The 23,047-nt window shown below is 41.5% G+C and overlaps 3 protein-coding genes across 4 annotated transcripts in view; 1 reads left to right on the top strand and 2 right to left on the bottom strand.

Annotated features, from left to right (window-relative positions):
- Positions 1-5,330, bottom strand: part of LOC139368502 (basement membrane-specific heparan sulfate proteoglycan core protein-like) — a 159,128-nt gene extending 153,798 nt beyond the window's left edge. Inside the window, exon 1 of the mRNA XM_071107471.1 lies at positions 5,014-5,330. Coding sequence (XP_070963572.1) covers positions 5,014-5,082 — 69 coding nt within the window. The 5' untranslated portion in view covers positions 5,083-5,330. The remainder of the gene's footprint in view (positions 1-5,013) is intronic.
- Positions 5,331-9,213: 3,883 nt separating this feature from the next.
- On the bottom strand, positions 9,214-14,819 carry LOC139368501 (caspase-9-like). 2 transcript variants are annotated; one of them, XM_071107469.1, is made up of 11 exons: positions 14,745-14,819; positions 13,247-13,412; positions 12,856-13,060; positions 12,626-12,751; positions 12,480-12,541; positions 12,034-12,210; positions 11,847-11,936; positions 11,601-11,748; positions 9,947-10,138; positions 9,669-9,778; positions 9,214-9,516 (listed from the first exon to the last, which is right to left on the bottom strand). In XM_071107469.1, the coding sequence occupies exons 2-11, from the start codon at positions 13,376-13,378 to the stop codon at positions 9,391-9,393; spliced, it is 1,368 nt and encodes a 455-aa protein (XP_070963570.1). In that variant the 5' UTR covers positions 13,379-13,412; positions 14,745-14,819; the 3' UTR covers positions 9,214-9,390. The 2 variants fall into 2 exon arrangements, with proteins under 2 accessions (XP_070963570.1, XP_070963571.1); XM_071107470.1 differs by having other exon boundaries at positions 13,247-13,386; positions 14,745-14,810.
- Positions 14,820-14,887: 68 nt separating this feature from the next.
- LOC139368500 (dnaJ homolog subfamily C member 16-like) lies at positions 14,888-21,316 on the top strand. Its single transcript, XM_071107468.1, has 15 exons — positions 14,888-15,064; positions 15,387-15,575; positions 15,707-15,773; positions 15,898-16,222; positions 16,432-16,616; positions 16,707-16,811; positions 17,166-17,324; positions 17,569-17,699; positions 17,826-18,009; positions 18,259-18,441; positions 18,654-18,730; positions 18,828-18,908; positions 19,001-19,090; positions 19,262-19,432; positions 19,640-21,316. The coding sequence occupies exons 2-15, from the start codon at positions 15,397-15,399 to the stop codon at positions 20,094-20,096; spliced, it is 2,394 nt and encodes a 797-aa protein (XP_070963569.1). The 5' UTR covers positions 14,888-15,064; positions 15,387-15,396; the 3' UTR covers positions 20,097-21,316.
- The last annotated feature ends 1,731 nt before the right edge of the window (positions 21,317-23,047 follow it).

The following is a 23,047-nucleotide window of genomic DNA, read 5'->3' as shown; positions in this document are numbered from 1 at the left end:
CTTCTCTGTCGGAAAGATATAATTTTGTCTCTGTGAATGGTTTGTCCTCTGACAAATCAACTGTAAATGTTGGTGTTCCTCAAGGTTCCGTTTTAGGACCACTATTGTTTTCACTATATATTTTACCTCTTGGGGATGTTATTCGAAAACATAATGTTAACTTTCACTGCTATGCGGATGACACACAGCTGTACATTTCAATGAAACATGGTGAAGCCCCAAAATTGCCCTCGCTAGAAGCCTGTGTTTCAGACATAAGGAAGTGGATGGCTGCAAACTTTCTACATTTAAACTCAGACAAAACAGAGATGCTTGTTCTAGGTCCCAAGAAACAAAGAGATCTTCTGTTGAATCTGACAATTAATCTTGATGGTTGTACAGTCGTCTCAAATACAACTGTGAAGGACCTCGGCGTTACTCTGGACCCTGATCTCTCTTTTGACGAACATATCAAGACTGTTTCAAGGACAGCTTTTTTCCATCTAAGTAACATTGCAAAAATCTGAAACTTTCTGTCCAAAAATGATGCAGAAAAATTAATCCATGCTTTTGTTACTTCTAGGTTACACTACTGCAATGCTCTACTTTCTGGCTACCCGGATAAAGCACTGAATAAACTTCACTTAGTGCTAAATACGGCTGCTAGAATCCTGACTAGAACTAAAAAATGTGATCATATTACTCCAGTGCTAGCCTCCCTACACTGGCTAGCCTCCCTACACTGGCTTCCTGTTAAGGCAAGGGCTGATTTCAAGGTTTTACTGCTAACCTACAAAGCATTACATGGGCTTGCTCCTACCTCTCTGATTTGGTCCTGCCGTACATACCTACACATACGCTACAGTCACAAGACGCAGGCCTAATTGTCCCTAGAATTTCTAAGCAAACAGCTTGAGGCAGGGCTTTCTCCTATAGAGCTCCATTTTTATGGAATGGTCTGCCTACCCATGTGAGAGACGCAGACTCAGTCTCAACCTTTAAGTCTTTACTGAAGACTCATCTCTTCAGTGGGTCATATGATTGAGTGTAGTCTGGCCCAGGAGTGTGAAGGTGAACGGAAAAGCTCTGGAGCAACGAACCGCCCTTGCTGTCTCTGCCTGGCCGGTTGCCCTCTCACCACTGGGATTCTGTGCCTCTAACCCTATTACAGGGGCTGAGTCACTGGCTTACTGGTGCTCTTTCATGCCGAGGGGTGCGTCACTTGAGTGGGTTGAGTCACTGACGTGATCTTCCTGTCTGGGTTGGCGCCCCCCTTGGGTTGTGCCGTGGCGGACATCTTTGTGGGCTATACTCGGCCTTGTCTCAGGATGGTAAGTTGGTGGTTGAAGACATTTGGGGCGGCAGCGTAGCCTAGTGGTTAGAGTGTTGGACTAGTAACCGGAAGGTTGCAAGTTCAAACCCCCGAGCTGACAAGGTACAAATCTGTCATTCTGCCCCTGAACAGGCAGTTAACCCACTGTTCCTAGGCTGTCATTGAAAATAAGAATTTTTTCTTAACTGACTTGCCTAGTTAAATAAAGGTAAAATAAAACATTTAAATCCCTCTAGTGGTGTGGGGGCTGTGCTTTGTTTGGCCCTGTCCGGGGGTGTCATCGGATGGTGCCTCCTCCCTCCTAGTATTTATGCTGCAGTAGTTTATGTGTCGGGGTCTAGGGTCAGTTTGTTATATCTGGAGTACTTCTCCTGTCTTATCCGGTGTCCTGTGTGAATTTAAGTATGCTCTCTCTAATTCTTTCTCTCTCTCGGAAGACCTGAGCCCTAGGACCATGCCTCAGGCCTGGCATTATGACTCCTTGTTGTCCCCAGTCCACCTGGCCGTGCTGCTGCTCCAGTTTCAACTGTTCTGCCTGCGGCTATGGAACCCTGGCCTGTTCACTGTGATTACTATTATTTGACCATGCTGGTCATTTATAAACATTTGAACATCTTGGCCATGTTCTGTTATAATCTCCACCATAGCCTGGTTCCTCTCTAGGTTTCTTCCTAGGTTTTGGCCTTTCTAGGTAGTTTTTCCTAGCCACCGTGCTTCTACACCTGCATTGCTTGCTGTTTGGGGTTTTAGGCTGGGTTTCTGTACAGCACCTTGAGATATCAGCTGATGTAAGAATGGCTATATAAATACATTTGATTTGAAATTTGATTTGAACAGACTAAATCGCTTACTTAATATACCACATGGCCTGGCACAAAGCATGGCCTGACACCCTGGACTCTATCACTAGCTATATCAAGATGTTGCATAAGAGTTAAAAGGGGATCGTTTTACAGGATTAAAAAATAACAAGTTTATGACAATGGGCACACAGGCTGTATATGAGCTCAGAAATCCAGGGCAACCTTCCCCTTACACACAACGACCAATGAAGTCAGGGGACACTTGTGGCTGTGGTATTCTATACCGGGAGGGAGGGCTCACAGAGCCAAAATAGTCAGCAGTGCTCAGTTCTGATGTCAGACAACCAGAAAACAAAGTGGCCTCCAAACTCCTCGTATTATCACGAGAAGGACAGGGTGTCAGGTTCATAGAGATATACCATGTTCTATATCTATGATCAGGACAGGCAGAGAACATGATTAGAAACCCTGGCCCTGAGTCGACTACCCTGGACAGATGCTGGTGGCTTCAGTGTGTTAACAATAAAAGCCTTTCACTTAAATGATCCCCAACATAACATATTTATGGTTAAAGTCAGGATGAGAGCAGTTGATTGAGTTGTATTGACATTAACCAGGTTTCCATCCAACCTTTTCATGCGAGTTAAGTACATGTCGGATAGAAAAATGTAATGACACTGCCTGATGGAAACAGAACATTTGTCGGTAAACTTTCCAAATGTCGACAAAACACAATATGCTATGCGGGATCTTTTTGTCTGTAAAATTAATTCTGAGAGAAATATCGGTGGAAACGCTTTTACGCTCAAATACTGATATAATAACCATTACATCGAAGTAAACTTTCAGTCACACGATGACATGTAGTGTGACCCTTCCACTACGACTCATCGGGAAACGATGCAGTTTATTAGGCTACAGATGAAATACATGATGATGAACTTCACAGGGTTGTGAAAGTGAAAGTTGATGATCTTGAGGATCCTTTACAGAAAATATCAACGGTCTTATTCTGGTGACATGATCATTGATGCTTGGCTTTTGTCCATAATAATCTCATCATGTATGTAGGCTATACCTGCACTGTATCTGCGAGCAGTTGACTAGAGCGCACATTCCAATACCATTGTGGGCACACTCACTATATAAAGCAAATTGTTTTTGTGAGAAACCATCAGAAGAGTTGAAAATGCAATGGAAACCCATTTAACTTGTTTTTTTAAATTTGGTACATGGGAATTTAATATATTATGACATCAAGCACAGCCTTTTATCTGCAACAAGTCCATTTGATGGGAGCACATCTCTCGTGGGAAATTGCGCATATTGTTTTTATGCCGATTTTAGAATATTCACATGAAAATCTGAAGCCAATTTGATGGAAACCTAGCTATTGATTGTTTGAGTTGATTGCTAGAACTGTCCCTCACATTCCAGACGAGTGAAGGGGGCCCTATGCTAACATCAGTACATATGCTTAATTGAATCAAGTGTCAAGCCTGTCACAGTGCAGAGTCAAAACGCTGGAAACAGATACTGCTCCTTGTCCCAGATAATTCAATTATGCTGCTATTGTCACCGAGGTTACTTGTAAAACTATGGAAGCCATCTGCCATTACCAACAAGAAGTTGAGTCAACCTGTATAAGATTCCTGCTAAATGAAAAAAAACAAAATAAGTTGATCTTCGATAGCGATTGATGATATGCTTGAAAATGCACCCGAAACAGAAAAACCACATACTTCAGCCAATTGGACATGACAACAACAACACTTTCCATTATCGTCATGTAAACCACAGGAACTACAGTGGGCTCTTCTGAAAAGGCTTAACTTTTGATCAAATTAAAAACAGAGTAGTAGCAGACAGACAGGCAGACAGACCGTGACAGATTTTTCTGTTAGAGAACAAATAGGCGAGAAACCAGACATGATCTCGGGTATAGTCTAGTAATTATTATCATAATGTTTGATAAAGTGGCAACTCCTACAATGCACATCACTTGAATGCAGGGCCAGGCTACATCTTATACATGATCCTTATGATCCAAGGACTGTGAAGCTCTGTCTGAAGAGGTATTCACAGACCATTTTGAATGAATTGAAAACATTATGTCACTAGCACAAGGACTGTATCAAGTTAAAAAGTACACGGATTAGCACAAGTGGCATGATCAAAGTATATTGACACAATGAAGATATGTTATAGACACCAGTATTTCCCTCAAGAAAAAAAGCTTTTAACGTTGATTTTATTGCACAGTCACTAATAAGCAACCAATTCTAGACGCTGACCAGTTTCTTTCACTACCCGTCCATCATTATTTTATGTAGCCCTAGGTTACCTTTATTGTCTGCAGCTACCACCTATAACTGAATAAACGTAATAATCAGTTCCTTCTGGGTACCAAGTGAGTTAAATTAGCTACCATTGCATCATTTTGCAAATACTGGAAATGTGGTCAAATTTTGCTAATTTTCCTGAAGTGTTTCAAGTGAAGTGAGTGTGATTCAGATATAAGTTTGAGACTATGAATAGACTGTTTCTATGGACAGAATTAGATCAACTCTATTCCACTAGAGATTCTAGTTTGTCACATTACTTTTAACAGCATCTTTTCTGAAAAGTATAATTAGTGTGTGGGGAATTATATATGTTCAACTATGGTATATGTAACAACACTTGAACTGAAACACTGAACTGAAGTAACAAATAGCCAATACGTTTCATATTTTGTAATAACGTTTTGAAAATAATTAACTACGTTTATTTTCTTTGGGAAATAAATACGGTTGCTGTGCGTGCAACGGTGTGAGCACTAGAGCAGATGATCTACAAAAGCTGGTTCACCAGAAATAAATGAAACTTCAAAATAAAAGTATGCAAAAAATAACTTACATTCACTAGATGACAGGTAAATATCAACGAGACGATAAGTCCAGAGACCTTGTGGATCCGCGTGCCCATGTTCTACCAACCCAGCACAGGCTGCAAATGCTGGGGAAAGGAAAATCAATGTCTTTCACTTCTGGCCACTGAAGTAATCTAAAGGTGCGCCTCAACACTTTCTACGTCCCACACGCGGTGGGACTTCATCAACAGAGAATTATCCCTTTGTGCGTTTTGTTATGGAAACAGAACAAAAATATTTATCAAAAGTGCCGTGAAATAGATAGATCGGTTTGCGTCACTTCGGACCCACTGTCTTTTGCACTCAAAACTTCGACTTGTAATGCGAGCGCAAGTCAGTGAGTCACTGGGAAGTCTGACGCTATTGAGACACACGAGCCACTTCCCTGCATAAAAGGCGGAATGGAATTCAGGGAGTGCTGCTGATAGGCAGTCTCAATCACTCCGTGAGGAGACGCCACATAGGACATATTTAGCGTTACAGGTTTTTTTAAAAAACACATTGGTTCAAAATGTGTTATAAAGTTAAAATAACAAATTGAATTGGATCATAAATTGGATTTAATGTATAGATTAATACTTATGCATAATTACGTTAAATGACTCACCAATTTAAAATCCACTCGGATGCAAATGTTGTACTTTTTCCTAATCACTTGACTGGTCACACAATGATGCCCTCTTGGCATGTATTTTAGATCTACTCTCATGCCCGCCAAAGACGTGTGGCTCGCTTTTGTCATGCATAACCACAATCCAAACCAAAAGTGGTTTGAGGAGAGAGCTATGTTTTGATACTACACGATGTGGATCACTTTACCTTTAAAGCATTAACTATTCCAGTTGAAATTACTGTAGCCTGTAGGCCTATGTGGAAAGTTTGCACCAGTGGTTTAGGCCTACCTTGACGCTGGTGAAGTCTGTACATCGGCGCCCTCTGTTGATCTCAAATCAGTTGCCCTTGAATCAATTGCCCTTGTGGGCCAATCACGAAGGCTTGATGACGTTTCTCCACTGCATATCAGATCATTTATGTGATTAACAGTACATTACAAACATACTATTCTTCATGAAATCAGCACACAAAATCATAATTGAGCAGCTACTTTTCTAAAATAATAATAGTGTAAGCCTAGAGTAACAATTTAATTATAACTGAAAAAATTGTGCAACTGGACTCCATTGCAAACAAAAAGAGACTTGCTCTAACAGTTCGAGCCTACAGATGAACTATTAAGCCTACTAACCTTTAGGCCTGAAGCACGTAGGCCAGGTCTGGCTATTTTCAATCCCATGCTCCATCCCCTGAACAACTACAGAGAGAGCATTTACTGACAGTGGATTTATGTTTGTGTTCATTCATATCCATAATTGGTGCAAAGAACGCCTCCATCTCAAGAGATCACACCGAGCAGCTGCTGTCAATTAAGAGTTTAACCCTGGCATTTCAGCTGCAGCTTGTTCCACTATGTTTCCACTCCTCAAAGGCTGCAACAACACTGATTAACAGAAGAGATATGTGTAGTTACATAGGCATGCATGGTACAGTGTAAGTACGGTGTCATACGATGTAACTACACTATAATTACATTATACCTGCATGTAATGTATATGCATTACACAGTGCAATGTGGAACCAAAGTTACATGGAATTCAGGTGCCAAAGTTGCATCGCACGCCACCGTTATATGAACACAGGGTTAGAGCTGGCTCCTCTGCTCTTCCTTGGCATTTAACCTGCCCCAGTTCCTAGGAAAAGGAAAGGAAAGCGGTGTGCAGGATGAGAGACTACAGGCTTGTCCGTAGTGCATGCGAGGCACACTGGACCCACTCCAATTTTCCTACCGCTCCAACAGATCCACAGAACATGCCATTTCCATCGCTATTCACATGGCATGACATCTGGACAAGAGTAACGCCTACAGCATCAGTCAAAAGCTTGGACACACCTTCTAATTCAAGGGTTTTTCTTATCTTTAATATTTTCTACATTGTACAATAATAGTGAAGACATCAAAACTATGAAATAGCACATATGGAATCATGTAGTAACCAAAACAAAGTGATAAACAAATCTAAATATATGTTATATTTGAGATTCTTCAAAGTAGCCACCCTTTGCCTTAAGTTCCTCAGCGTCCACAACCACAAGGCCCTCCAGCGAGTGATGAAGACAGACCGTGCTCCCACCCATCCAGGACATCTACTCGAAATGGTGCCTGAGGACAGCATCATCAAGGACCCCTCAAACCCCAGCCACAAGCTGTTCACTCCCTTACCGTCGGGCAGACGGTATCGGAGCATGAGGACTGACACCAACAGGCTCAGAGACCGTTTCTACCTACTAGCTATCAGACTGCTGAACACTTGAACTGGACTGACCACCTGCTCTGATTCTCCATACCTTAGCACACATGCACTCACACAGGCTTGCTGCTACCAGACGTGTATTTACTATAGCTAATAATGCACAATTTAAACACCCCAATCCACCCCTTCCCCAAAGCACGTGTACATATTGGACCACACATTGTGCCTTCCTGTATTATGCTTATGTTAAAATGTTTATTATATTCTACTGCCGTTGACTTTCCTACCGCTCCAACAGATCCACAGAACACTTTGACTTTATGTCAAAGGCAGTCTATTATTTCTTGTTGTTGCATTGTCAAGAAGGAACATGCAAGTAAGCATTTTATTGTACAGTGTACACCAGGTGTATCCTGTGCATACGACTAATAAAACTTGAAATGACTGTTCCTGGATACTACCAAGGTGTGGTGGTCTTTTCTGTCCCTTTTATAGTCGCCAAAGAGTCACCCAGGTGGGTGATACACTTTGGGGACTTGACGATCCAGCCTACCTAGAGATGAGCTGAACATCGTAGACGTCAATGTGGCCTGACTGACATTTCTCCTGTCTGTAGGCCTACTATCTATGCTCCCCCGTCACAAGCAACCGCTTTTCCATCCTGCACCGATGTCTTGTCATCTTAAACTGCGGAAGACAAACACCCAATAATCTGCCATCTATTGCTGTGTTTAAAAAAAAAAAGAGACTATGAGATTGTTTGAATCGAAAAGCGCCATATAAAATAAATATATTATTATTCTCTTGGATTCAAGAATCACAAAGGATTATTTGTGTTGCAGGACTCTGAATCCACAATGGTGTGATTTGGAATATAAATGAAAATCATCCACCATTAGATGGATTTTTATGTATTGTGGACCACAGTTTGGGAAACACTGTTTGGCATCATAGAGTCAGACGTTGAGGATTTGGTCTGTGTATGGTATGTACACAGACCAAATCCTCAACATCTGACTCACAGACTCCATCTATTGGACACTTACTTTTACATCCTTCGACTGTGTGAAGTATTCAAATGTAATAGAGACATAAGCAGTACTATATTTATATCTAGGTGTGAATTATTTTCCCAAGAAGCTCTCTCCTCTAGTGCAGCCAAATGTGCATGGCTTCCAGCCGAGATACTCCAATGATAGTTTCTAGCGTTAGCATCATTAGATTCGGGGAATAGACAACTGAGCTAAAAATGACAATTGACTAAGGCTACAGACATAGTGAGTCAGTCAACTCTACAGTCTCTCATTAAATTGAGTGAATGCAACAGTAACCTTCAAATAAATAAAAAACTGTATAGAAAGACAACCAGAACAGAGCATTACACAATTACATTTGGACATCACAACATTCAGCTATAGTGCATTAATACCCATTCATTGAACACCCATTTACCTAAAACTAAATCACTCAAGATGAAAACAACATATTATAAACATTTGATGTTCTGGCTAACAGTAAAGGTCGTCAAATCAAATCAAATGTATTTATAAAGCCCTTTTTATATCAGCAGAAAGTGGTTATACAGAACCCCAGCCTAAAACTCAAAACAGCAAGAAATTCAGAAGCACGGCGGCTAGGAAAAACTTCCTAGAAAGGCAGGAACATAGGAAGAAACCTAGAGAGGAGCCAGCCTCTGCGAGGTAGGCCAGGCCTCTTCTGGCTGCGCCAGATGGAGATTATTTAGAGTACATGGCCATTAAGGCCAAATCGTTGTTCAAATGTTCATAGATGACCAGCAGGGTCAAATAATAACCACAGTGGTTATAGAGGGTGCAGTACCGATTCATTTTTTGCAGAGCGCTTCAAGGAAAAACATTGTTTTTGGGTCTTGTAAGAGCAAAAATTTAGTGTAAAACAAGAAAAGAAAGAACATTTTAAAAGGAACAAACATACAATTCCAATCTTGGTCCTTTTGTTCACATATCCAGATAAACATTGGTAGAGGATATTTTTATTAATGGCACATGAAGAGACAAATGTTTCCTGAGAGTGCCGTCATGCCTGGATTGGTCTCTGGCAGGGCAGGACTTGAAAGTAGAGAAGTTTGCGTAGAAAGTTAAAGGAACCAGGCATCTGTTTGTAGAGGCCTTTGGCTGAGTTTTGTGAAACTTCATGGTTTACCTGACCACAAACAAAAACATTAATAGCTTCATAAGAGAATATCCTTACTGCCGTTCAAAATAAAAATACAGCTTTATAACACCATTTTTTTTTTACTATAAATTAACTGTATTGTCATTTTTTATTTACAATATTAAAAACAACAAACTCACCATCATTAACATGGTGACCAGGTCATTATCGGCAGCATTGTCTTCTAAGACGTTATCCAGTGTTTCTACATACCAGGAGCCAGCTTGTGTATCTCTCCAGGAGACGTAACCTGTTCAAGTCACACAGACAAACAGCCATCAGGGCGACAGGCATACGAATGACACTTTCTTGCGATTGATCACCACAAATAAGTATTGTATTTGAGAGAAACCCCCCCCCCCCCCCCCACACACACACACACACACACACACACACACACACACACACACACACACACCTGGGAAGGTGGAGTAGGACACCAGTATGTCACTAGGTGTGGGCAGTGTGGCCCTAGCGTCTGGCTCATCAGACGGAGTGCTCAGAGAGTCACTGCTGGAGGACATGGGCATGGCGTCCGTCTGGTCATCTGTTCCTCCAATACAAGGCCTATCCTCGTCAGGAGTCACCTCAAAGCCTGTGTCTCTCTCACCTGCCAGACCACAACGCATATGTATTATCTTTATTAGAGATATAGATCATGAACGTAATAGACATAGTAACATCCCATCTACAGTACCAGTCCAAAGTTGACACAGCTACTCCTTCCAGAGTTTTTCTTTATTTTTACTATTTTCTACATTGTACAATAATAGTGAAGACATCAAAACTATGAAATACCACATATGGAATCATGTAGTAACCAACAAAAAAAAGTGTTAAACAAATCAAAATATATTTTACATTTGAGATTCTTCAAATAGCCACCCTTTCCCTTGAGGACATCTTTACACTCTTGGCAATCTCTCAACCAGCTTCATGAGGTAGTCACCTGGAATACATTTCAAATAACAGGTGTGTGTTTTTAAAGTTAATTTGTGGAATTTCTTTCCTTTTTGATGGCTTTGAGCCAATCAGTTTGAGCCAACAGAAAATAGCCCTATTTGGTAAAAGACCAAGTCCATATTACGGCAAGAACAGCTCAAATAAGCAAAGAGAAACGGCATGAAGGTCAGTCAATCCAGGAACATTTCAAGAACTTTCAACGTTTCTTCAAGTGCAGTCCCAAAACCATCAAGCACTATGACGAAACTGGCTCTCATGAGGACTGCCACAGGAAAGGAAGACCCAGAGTTACCTCTGCTGCAGAGGATAAGTTTATAAGGTCTTTGTGAGATGCAGAGTAGGTGAACGGATGATCTCTGCATGTGTGGTTTGCACCTTTAAGCATGGAGGAGGTGGTGTGGGGGTGATTTGTTGGTGACACTGTCAGTGTAAGGGCTATTTGACCAATAAGGAAAGTGATTGAGTGCTGCGTCAGATGACCTGGCCTCCACAATCACCCGACCTCAACCCAACTGAGATGGTTTGGGATGAGTTGGACCGCAGATTGAAGGAAAAGTATCCAACAAGTGCTCAGCATATGTGGGAACTCCTTCAAGACTGTTGGAAAAGCATTTCAGGTGAAGCTGGTTGAGAGAATGTCAAAAGTGGTTGAGAGAATGTCAAAATGTCAAGTGTGCAAAGCTCTCATCAAGGCAAAGGGTGGCAACATTGAAGAATCTCAACTATAAAATATATTTAGATTTATTTAACACTTTTTGGTTACTACATGATTCCATATGTGTTATTTCATAGTTTTGATGTCTTTACGATGTAGAAAATAGTACAAATAAAGAAAAACCCTTGAATGAGCAGGCATGTCCAAACTGGTACTATACATATTAGTATCCTAGCCTGGACTCCAGCAGTTCTAGGTTTCTCGAACGTGAATCCGGGGTGGTGACTGACAGAGAGAGACTGGTTTCCCCAAAATATTTCCTCCACTGTTGGAGATGTAACCCAGTGTACAGACTAGTATTACAACACATTTATAACACTATTGTTACAGTGCTGCATAAGCAGTACTAAGGGATCACTAAGCATAAGAAACTCCTACAGCGAAGTTGTCTTACCTCCCCCACAGGCCTGGATGAAGAAGAGCTTGGGCTTGCCCTGTAGGGATGGGCAGTTCTGACCATTGAGGTAGTTTGTGATGAGCTGAACTGGGACATTGGGCCCGTCCACTCCATGCACTGCACCAGGGAAGCGATTGTGACTTACCTAAAAAAAATATGCAATGAAATAACATTATTCATCTCCAGAAAGACAAACCTTTCTACTTTCTATGCATTTGTAAAAGGATAGAAGGAGTCTCTTACCTCCGTCCCATGTGATAACATGATCACCACACAACAATCACATTGTGAATGATCCTTCTTGGACAAAGCTGATAGCTCCTGCCTTATTTGCTGAAATATAGTTATTACTGTAAGCATTAGATCATTAGGCCAGTATCTAAGTTAAACATTAATAGATATAAAGGAGGGTAGCTGAGGAAATACTCACCTTCTGTTTCAGGTTTCTCTTGACAAGGACAATAAAGTTAAGGGATTGAAATCTTCTCTCCAGTTTGTCGCAGTCTATGTTGGACCCTGTGCGGTTATTCAGCTCTGACTGAGGCTCAAAATCGACATTGTTTATGATCAGGCAGTGTCCACAGGGGCTGGCATCCATCTTATAACTCTGAGAGAACATGAAAGAAAAGCATGCATTGATTCCACAGTATATCCAAACTATAAAATTAGGGAACTGGTTAGACTCAAATTTAGACTTGTTGTAATCTTGACGAGGTAAGATACAGTATGTGGATTTATATAGCATAATATGTGAAGTTAAATTCAACAGAACTGAGATACAACAACTCCGCTGGAGAGTACTGTCGAAAACCACAATGGGGAACGGATGCTACATTTAGCCTATAGTACATAGAGCCAAAAGGCAAGATAACTTACCTGAATACTGTCACGTCTAACTCTTCCTCTTGCCCTGGGTTTTCCAAACTCCCTTTCAGGGGCTGTAATAAAAATCACCACTTTTATACTTGAATATTCAGAGACATATGTCAAAGTACGTACAGAAAATTGTTGTGATCACTTACATAAACTGGGAGTGGTAGGCGTAGGCAAAGGTCTAACTTGTTGACTTGGATAGACAGGGGTTATAGGCAAAGGTCTAACTGGTTGACTTGGATAGACAGGGGTTACCACAGTGTCCACATGAGAGTCTGTCAAAATAGAGCAAAATCCAAAGCAAATATGAACATTTCAGTAGTATGGACCGACATTGCAATGAATCACAGATGATATTTAACCACATAGGAATACTTACAAACTGGCAAAGGCCTAACGACTGGCCGGACATGGACAGGCAGAGGTAGAGGCTGGCTCTGTGGTTCCCCCGCCAACAGGAGATCCGGCAGGCTATGCTGCCCTTTCTCACGAAGGCACTCTATTAAAGCTGGGAAGGCCCGACTCCCACGAGTCTCCAGGTCTCGAACCAGCTGTCTGGCTTGGTCTCGCCTGGTTCCTGATCTCTGAAATTGAGGAACAAGGCATGGGCTTGTGAGAACTGAAAGTAGCATATGATACTTGGTTAGAATTCCAGATTTCGCTGTGTGCAAAAGCATGGAAATGAGGATAGCCTAATCATAGTGATGTCTATTCCTGGGATTCCTGCAAGACAGACAATAATAGTCAAGAAGAATAGCGTCACACCTTACCTTTATCTCGTCGATCATGTCTTGAGTAAAGATTCCTTTTGACAGAAGTCCATCATACATATCTGATGGGTTCAGGTCGCTCACGAGATTGACCCTATTGCGTTGGAGAATCCTTTTGTGTCTCTCCTCCATTCTGTAGGCTTATATGAGGCATGAAACAGGAACTTTGCAATGATTATGTGGCAGAGAAGAGAAATGACCAAACCAGTGCCATTTCCATAAGTGTTCCTAAACATTTATGTATTTACATGGTAGTACAAAGACAATCCCAGTACTACGAAATATTAATGAGCAATACAAACAGCAAACAGGCTGTTTGCCTGTTTGAAGGAAATTCGACTTCCGCGTTATCCCAACCCTTCCGAAAGACACACAAACATAAGTTGGAGAGGTTAGAGCAGAGGGTAGCCATACTGTGGGGCCCGTGGATCAGTTGTGGGGGTTAACGGCCTTGCTTAAGGGCACAATGGCAGGAGATGGGATCTAGGATTTCTATAATGCGGGTGCAAACTCACAAAAATGTACCTGGCTAAGACATTCACATTCGCTAACTATCTTTATCGCCTATTGACGAGAGTATCTTCTAGCCAAAGTCGTTTTGTTAAGAGCCCCAACGCTCGTTCTGAATGTTCAAATGCATCGCTTGCTGGATGGTTTTGGAAACATCTTTAAAAAAAAAAAAATGTAAATAAAGAATATATATATTTTTTAAGCTTTCTAGGGTTAGGGTTCCCACATGGCCATATTTCCATGTTACAGCGCTTGTTCATGGAAAACAGACGGAAGACAGAGGCATTCCTGTGCCAATAGCTATCGAGTCTCCAAACACCTATGTGTAAATGGAAGACATTCACCACAATGTTGTCACTGAAAAAAACTGTGTTGAAACCAGTTTATACAGTGTGAGTGTGCTAGTAAGTTTATATTTTGCATTTGTGAAATGATATATTTTAATGTGATTTGAAAGTAAAGGGTTTTATGTTTCTAGAACAGTACCCGCAATTGAGAATCGATTCATGTTTAGATTGAGTATTTGGCTGTTTTGGTCGTCCGTGCCAATTCGCCTCTAAACTGAACATGTAAGGTCCTTGGACTAAGGAATAACGTTAGGTCCTTTAGTCCATTATTGGACTAGTTAGTACCTGCCTTTCTATAACCATTTAATATGGTATCATAATCATGTTATGATTATATACACATTAATGGGTCCAACACATACTTTGAGCACATTTTTAGCAGTTGTTACTCAATTAAACTCATTAGAAAAGTCCAATTAAACGTTCTGTACCATTCGCAAACAGGCTAACTTTAGCTAGCTACATAATGAAACGACATTGACCAGGGCTAAAGTAATGTTACACGGAAGTCTTGAGCTGAGTTTTACAATACAGTATATGTATACATATTTAGCTGTATACATCTAGTATACAGTTGTAAATTAGAATACAAATAACACACTGAATATAATGACAAACAGTGGTGATAAATATATATTTACCAGCTCCGTGTGATCTCCTCACAGACTTAAATGTCCCTTTCTATTTCACCACCGACTTCCTTGTTTACATCGCACATCTTCGTGATTGATGGATTGCAATGGACTCCAATTCCCACAATGCTTCTCGGTGTAGCTGGTCCCTCCTTCACACTGGATGCAGTCCCAGCAGGTTATCATTTACGAAGGAGAGATAACGTTAGAGAGCTCGGATGATGCTTCAAATTACACCTTTTCCATGCTTTTCATTCGTAGAAAAGCAGTGACAGGGACATTTTAGATGAATGTGACAGAAGAACAGTTGATCCAACCAGATTCTTGAGGTGCGTGTATGTTTTTCAACAAGCTAGCCTGGATAGCTAGCGAGCTCTCTGTTATAAATGGATTGCATAGCAATGTGGTGATTCAAGTCAATGGCAATGTAATGCATGTGTTCTGTTTTAAATCTTCACATGTGGCAATTATAATGCCATTGCCTGCTAAATGCTGTGTTTAGGTGGTTATTTTAGCCTGTGTATATTTCAAAGGTTTCCCATTGGCATTCAAATCTTCCTTTTACCGATACAGACTCATTTGCCCAACCTTAGCTAGACATCCCATCAGGCAGATATGTTCTATCTGACTGTCTTTGTTGGCGCTTTCCAGACAAAAACACATGGCAAGAAGAACAAGGATGTTTTTGACATTTCCTGGTATAGTGGTTGTCTGTCTGCATCTTCTGGGTGGCTCAATGGAGACAGCCAATGAAGTAGACCCATACAAGATTCTTGGAGTGACCAAAAGTGCAAGTCAAGCTGAAATCAAGAAAGTGTACAAACGCCTAGTTAGGGAATGGTAAGAACATCTTTAACTGACCCTTTCTCTTCTGGGTGTCAGGACTCAGTGGATATATTTAGCATTAAGACGAATGAACCTTTTGACAAAAATACATGGCCAGTGATGCATGGTTCCTTTATTTCTGTAAGGCATCCGGACAAAAACAAAAATGAAGGCGCTGAAGATATGTTCATCAAGATTACCAAATCTTATGAGGTAAGAGAGTATCCAATATTTGCCAATATTAAAACCTCAGCAGTTTACTGTAAATGCGTTATTCAGAAGGGAAGGCTCCACCCTCTGGTAACCATATGCGTCTGCTTTCTACCCAAACTCTAAGATATTATCCAATGAGGAGAAGAGAACCAACTATGACCGGTATGGCCAGACTGATGACACCCAGCCGTATGGTCATGGTCACTATGGTCACCGCCACGACCACTTCTACTTCGACGAGTCCTTCTTCCACTTCCCATTCAACAATAAGGGCAACCGGGAGTTTGCCGACAGCAAGTACGCTCTGCACTTCAACCAGTATGTGAATGACGTGGTGCCTGACAGCTATAAGAGACCGTACCTGATCAAAATCACATCCGACTGGTGTTTCAGCTGTATCCACATTGAACCGGTCTGGAAAGAGGTTGTGTTGGAGCTGGAAGCCTTGGGTAGGAAAGTTATGAAATGCATTACACAAATGAAAATGACTCAGCGACTTCACCTTCCACATGATAGTGTTTTACATTACATGCTAGTCATTTAGCAGACACTCTGATCCCGAGCGACATACAATCAGTGCATTCAACTAAAGTAGGTAAAATAACCATACGGAGTCTTGGTTTGGCTGATTGTGTTCAACTGGTGTGTTATGTCTTAGGTGTGGGGATTGGTGTGGTGGACGTTGGTTATGAGAGACGTCTGGCCAATCACCTCGGTGCTCACCGCACCCCATCCATACTGGGGGTCATCAACGGGAAAGTGACCTTCTTCCACTACGCTGTGGTGAAGGAGCACCTGAGGCAGTTTGTGGAGGACCTGCTCCCTCAGAGACTGGTTGAGAAGGTAAAATTACATGTTTTTGGCAGATTTGTTTTTTGACTCACCATTGTTGGCATCTCAGAAATTATGTTTACAAAAAATTAACTGTTTCAGGTTACAGACAGGAACGACTTTCAATTCCTGAACAGCTGGCATGAGCAGAACAAGCCGCACGTGCTTCTGTTTGACCAAGTGCCTGTAGTTCCACTCTTGTACAAGGTAAGCCATTGTCTAGATCAGTCCTCAGGGTCCTGATTGGTGTCACACTTCTCCCCCATCCTTAGCAAACACAGCTGATTTAAACTAATTGCATTTTTAACTGAAGATCATGATTAGTTGATTATTGGAGTCAAGTGTGTTAGCTGGGGCCCGGGGGCAAAAGTGTGACAACAATCAGGCCCCCGAGGACGGGAGTTGCCCTGGTCTAGATTAGTCAGTCTGGCATCAGTTTTAACCACCACTGAGAGCGCTGTTCTGACTAACTATTATTTACTTCCTTCCGGAGCATAGACCATTGACGACAGCTTTCTAATACTTGCTTACAGTTGAGTTTTTTTCTCTTATATTTTTTAGCTGACTGCTTTCGCCTATAAGGATTATGTTCAGTTTGGATACGTGGACCAGGGCCTGTCAGAGACCGCGAACCTACTGAAGCAGTTCAACATCAACACCTACGCCCCCACCATGCTGGTCTTTAAGGAGAGTACAGACAAGCCTGCAGACATTATACAGGTGGATACTAGATGCTTTACTAGACTCGACTACTGTGGATCCTCTTACTTTCCCACCAGACAGTTTGATTGAATAATTAAATAGCATTTGAATACCTGAGTAGTATCTGAGGTATTACTGACATATTATCTGTATTACTGACATATCATTGATTATATTTAGAGATGCGGTGTTTGTTGTTAATTAAGCTGATTCGAGACATGGCATTTCATGTCATTGATGCCTTTGTGTCGTTGTTCTCTAGGCTAAAGGGATGAAGAAACAAATCATTGATGAATTTATAACGAACAACAAGTTTCTCCTCGTCCCTCGACTGGTGAACCAGAAACTGTTTGATGAACTTTGCCCTGTGAAGCAGTTCCACCGACGCAGGAAGTAAGCTGATGCTTTTCATTTCCTTTTTGGCTCAAGTCTATTGTCTATTTATAAACATACCGTTTATGAACAGCCAGTTTACACGATTTCACTTTTGCATCATATTCCCAAACATCTGTCTTTTAGGTACTGTGTTCTACTGATCACTGGTGATGAGGAGTCCTATACCATAGGAAACCAGGCCTTCCTCACATTTGCCTCTACCAACACTCTGGAGGTGGTGAGGTTTGCCTACGTCTACCAAAGACTGCAACAATCACTGTGTGATATTCTGCTGAAGACTAAGGACAGCACACCTCCACCACCACAGGTAAGTGTATGCCAACATAGCTGTAGTGGAGATTAACTTTGTTAATGTGATCTCCTTGGATGCATCTTAAGAGCCATATGGACTGCAATTCCGTTTTTGAGAGCTTATGGTCGAAGCGTCTGTATAATGAGCTACAGCCACTCATCCTCTCTCTCTCTGTTATAATGTATCACAAGGTGAAATCACCTTTCCCTAATGCTATAAGCTCATGTGGATGTGTGTGTCTGCCTGGGTGTGCTTGCTCGGCAGGTGTTCATCTTGGAGCGTCGTAACCCAGCAGGGAAGGTCCTGTACAAGGAGGTGGCGGGCGGTTGGAATGGTACTGATGAGGATAAACAACGTCTGTTGGATGAGCTGGAGAGGCTGCAGAAAGACCCCTCCATCCTCAACTACGACGCCATGCTGCCGGAGCTCAACAATGAGTTTGCCTCTGTAAATTGTGTTCCACAGTATTATCCTCATTAGAAAGGTTGGCCTACTTAAGTCTCGGCAGAGCAAGGGTAATGATGTAGTAATTAGTACTGTGTCCAGAGATAAGGTATTTGATCAAATGTTCTTTTATGGCATTCCAAATCTGCAATGGTTTTTAATATAATGGATAATACAGTACAATTATAGGCATTAAATGTATATATATTTTCCAGATGTTTCTTATTCGATGGATCTACACAGCGTATGATTACATTTCTGAAATCCTTGATGATATTCTTCATAATAATTGGTAAGTTATCTTTGATTCAAAATTGTAGGTTTGTATTTGGGAGCGGACGACATCAGGAGGAGAGGACATAATCAATGTCTGTAATGTGTTTCTGCAGGCGTGAGATGATGCCCCTCCTGTCGTTGATATTCTCTGCCTTATTCATCCTGTTTGGCACTGTGGTGGTTCAGGCCTTCAGGTAAAATGGAGGAACAGTGTGATTCTGCTACTCAAACACATCACCTTGAGGGAAACTGTTTCGGCTTACCGTTCTGCTTTGTGGGATTTCAGTGACTCCAGTGAAGATGGTAAATCCAAACCGAAGGCAAAAGAAGGAACTAAGGCAGAAAATGGGTCACCGGGTAGCAGCAGCACCTCAAGGCAAGACAGCATTTTTTATTTTAAGCTATATTGAAAATATTCAAGCTGTGACTATAATATGATGTTTTGGTTTAACTATCTGACATATTTTGGGGGGTTATATTTTGACTTTCGCTTTCAATAAATGAAAATGAGTGGTTCAGTGGTTCTGCTTTTTATTTTATTTTATAGTCGCCCACCTAAGAAGAACTTTGTGGAGGTGACGGAGCTGACAGACATCACATACACCAGTAACCTGGTGAAGCTGAGACCAGGCCATATGAACGTGGTACTGGTGCTCACTGATGCCACCAAGAATGTCTTACTCAGCAAGTTCGCCAAAGAAGTCTACTCTTTCACCGGGTGAGGGCAGGATATGATCCCACATGGTCTGGTGCTTGAGGGGAAATAGACATACATTGAATGATGTATGTTTTGTGCTTATAGCATGAATATTTATAGGCGAGTGGTATGGTGAACACAACTGCCGTTATTATATTCACATTCTAAATGCTTATACATGTTTAAAGGGTTACCAACATATCATGTCTTCTCCTCTTGCCACGACAGGAGCCTGACTCTTCACTTTTCCTTCCTGAACATGGACAAGCACAGTGCATGGATGGAAACACTGTTGGAGTTTGCCCAGGACGCCATGCAGATAGACACCGAAGAGGATGACTGTGCCCGCCACAAGATAGACTACACAGGCTATGTGCTGGCACTCAACGGCCATAAGAAGTACCTCTGCCTCTTCAAGCCTGTCTACACCGGGGAGGAAGGCGGGTCCTCCGAGGAGGAAGGGCCTGGGGGCGCCACTGGGGGAGGGAAGAGGTCTAGGTCCGGGTCCAGGGACGACCACCCACCACGCAGGTCTACGCCCAGGTCCCGCTCCACCGCCACACTGCAGATCCACCACAAACTGGACCGCCTGGGGCTGTGGATGGAGAGGCTTATGGAGGGAACTCTGCCCCGATACTACATTCCTGGCTGGCCGGGCCTGGACAAGATCACAGGCCCCAAATAGAAATCGTGTCAATTACTTATACTGTACGTTGTGAAAAAATATCCCCAAAAAGATATGCTTGGAAGTTTGAGATGCATTGCATGCACACATCCCAAGTCAGGATACAGGCCTAAATGGACGCGCTCCAAAGCTATCTGTGTTTAAAAGCCAAGACGACGCCGAGGTATCCTCATGGCTGTGTTCAGAGGCTACTGTATGTTTTGAGTGATTGCACTAGGACATGGTTTGAAGAAATTACATTCAATAGTGAGGTTGGCTTGGCTCATTGCGACAACTGTACCACATTTATCTGCCGTCATGTTCTGCTGCCTTTTTTTGCACTTGAAATATTTATTTGTTACGGAAGTACTTAGAAAAGTAGCTTCAGTAAAAGAGGGAGGGTGCAGAATATGGTGGATCTCAAAGCAACAACCGTTGAACAGTTCCTAGATTGCTTTCCCTTTCGGATCCCTTCCTCTGCATGCTGTCATTAGTTAGCTACTTAGTTCTAATATCGACTGCTGTTACAACCTCTAGATGCGCTAACTGAATCACTGTGGTCATAAGTAGACTCCTGCCTTTTTAGAACCGTCATCCATCATTATTCAAATATCTAATCTATCAGATTGTGCTTTGATATTAGCTTCACTGTCCCAATGGTGATTGGTCAGTACTGTGAATAGTGATGCATGGCTCTACTAGATCTATTTTCTTCACCATTTTGACCTCACTCCAAAAAAATATATTTTATTCTTGTGCAATATATACTGTAACTACAATGCCTTCCATTTATCCTGGGCTGCTAATATTTCATGTTCATTCTTATTCATGTAGAAATAGGCTATTTAAAAAAAAGTCTTAACGTTTAGCTTTTTGTTACATGACCAAGTTTTTTGCATTAGTCCATTTCCCTTTATTTTTTACGTGGAAGACAAGAGAAATCCGCACACTGCTCTTGCTAGTGTCACTGTTCTTTATTAGGCTTTACATATCGTCCTCTTGGCCTTCGTCAGAACTTTTTTAGTTTTACAACAGAACTTGGCCAGTGGCTTCATATAGCAATGATATAGTGTACAGTGGCTTGCGAAAATATTCACCCCCCTTGGCATTTTTCCTATTTTCTTGCCTTACAACCTGGATTTAAAATAGGTTTTTTGAGGGGTGCTTTGTGTCATTTTATTTACATGCCTACCACTTTGAAGATGCAAAATGTTTTTTGTGAAACAAACAAGACAAAAAAATGGAAAACTTGAGCATGCATAACTATTCACCCCCCCCCCCCCCCCCGGCCCCCTTGTCCCAGTCTCAAATCTCTAGAAGACTGAAACAGGTTTCCCCTCAAGAATTTCCCTGTATTTAGCATCATCCATCATTCCTTCAATTCTGACCAGTTTCTCAGTCCCTGCCGATGAAAAACATCCCCACAGCATAATGCTCCCACCACCATGCTTCACTGTGGGGATAGTGTTCTCGGGGTGTTGGGTTTGCGCCAGACATTTTCCTTGATGGCCAAAAAGCTACATTTTAGTCTCATCTGACCAGAGTACCTTCTTCCATATGTTTGGGGAGTCTCCCGCATGCCTTTTGGCGAACACTAAATGTGTTTGCTTATTTTTTTCTTTAAGCAATGGCTTTTTTCTGGCCAGTTTTCCGTAAACCCAACTCTGTGGAGTGTACGGCTTGAAGTGGTCCTATGGACAGATACTCCAATCTCCGTTGTGGAGCTTTGCAGCTCCTTCAGGGTTATCTTTGGTCTCTTTGTTGCCTCTCTGATTAATGCCCTCCTTGCCTGGTCCGTGAGTTTGGTGGGCAGCCATCTCTTGGCAGGTTTGTTGTGGTGCCATATTCTTTCCATTTTTTAAATAATGGATTTAATGGTGCTCCGTGGGATGTTCAAAGTTTCTGATTTTTTTTTTATAACCCAACCCTGATCTGTACTTCTCCACAACTTTGTCCCTGACCTGTTTGGAGAGCTCATTGGTCTTCATGGTGCCGCTTGCTTGGTGGTGTTGCAGACTCTGGGGCCTTTCAGAACAGGTGTGTATATATACTGAGATCATGTGACAGATCATGTGCCACTTAGATTACACAGGTGGACTTTATTTAACTAATTATGTGACTTCTGAAGGTAATTGTTTGCACCAGATCTTATTTAGGGGCTTCATCGCAAAGGGGGTGAATACCAATGCACACACCACTTTTCCGTTTTTTTTATTTATTTATTTTTTAGAAATTTTGAAACAAGTCTCTTTTTTTTTTCTTTTCATTTCACCAATTTGGACTATTTTGTTTATGTCCATTACATGAAATCGAATTATAAATAAATTAAAATTACAGGTTGTAATGCAACAAAATAGGAAAAACGCCAAGGGGGATGAATACTTTTGCAAGGCACTGTGTGTTGGAGAATGGACAACATTTCATGCGACATTATCTGATCTATTTTGAAATAAAAAACTAAACTTTATTGTGCTTAACTCAAATTAATTTACAAACAAACTAATATTGTTGTCATGACAATAGTTTAGTTGGATTTGGAAATGCTGTACATGTTCTACCACGTCATCTGTACATATATTAACATACTGTAATACATCAAATATTTGTTGTTTTTACATGGATTTATTATAATAATGTGGTCATATCATTCACCAATACTGTTGTTTGTTCCATTTATAAACATGTTTTTGTTACAAAATTACTAAAGTACAATGTTGACTAAATAAATTAATCTGATGTTTCACATGTCTCAAAGGTTCTGCTACAGTGCATATCCTCTTGCTGTGTGAAATAAATGCTTTACGTTCATATGTTGCCAAGACAAATTATATTAAGTTGTATTTCTCAGCTTTATCAGTATCCTTGTTTGGCATGATATGGTCACACCAAGTGATTATTTTACCTTTGATTGTATTGTTGTTTGTACCTCAGGCGGCTGAAGAAATTCAGCTTGGTCCCCCCCCCCAAGCCAC

This window comes from Oncorhynchus clarkii, chromosome 16, assembly GCF_045791955.1.
Source record: "Oncorhynchus clarkii lewisi isolate Uvic-CL-2024 chromosome 16, UVic_Ocla_1.0, whole genome shotgun sequence".
Classification (NCBI taxonomy): Eukaryota; Metazoa; Chordata; class Actinopteri; order Salmoniformes; family Salmonidae; genus Oncorhynchus; species Oncorhynchus clarkii.
This window is presented reverse-complemented; position numbering and strand designations above follow the sequence as displayed.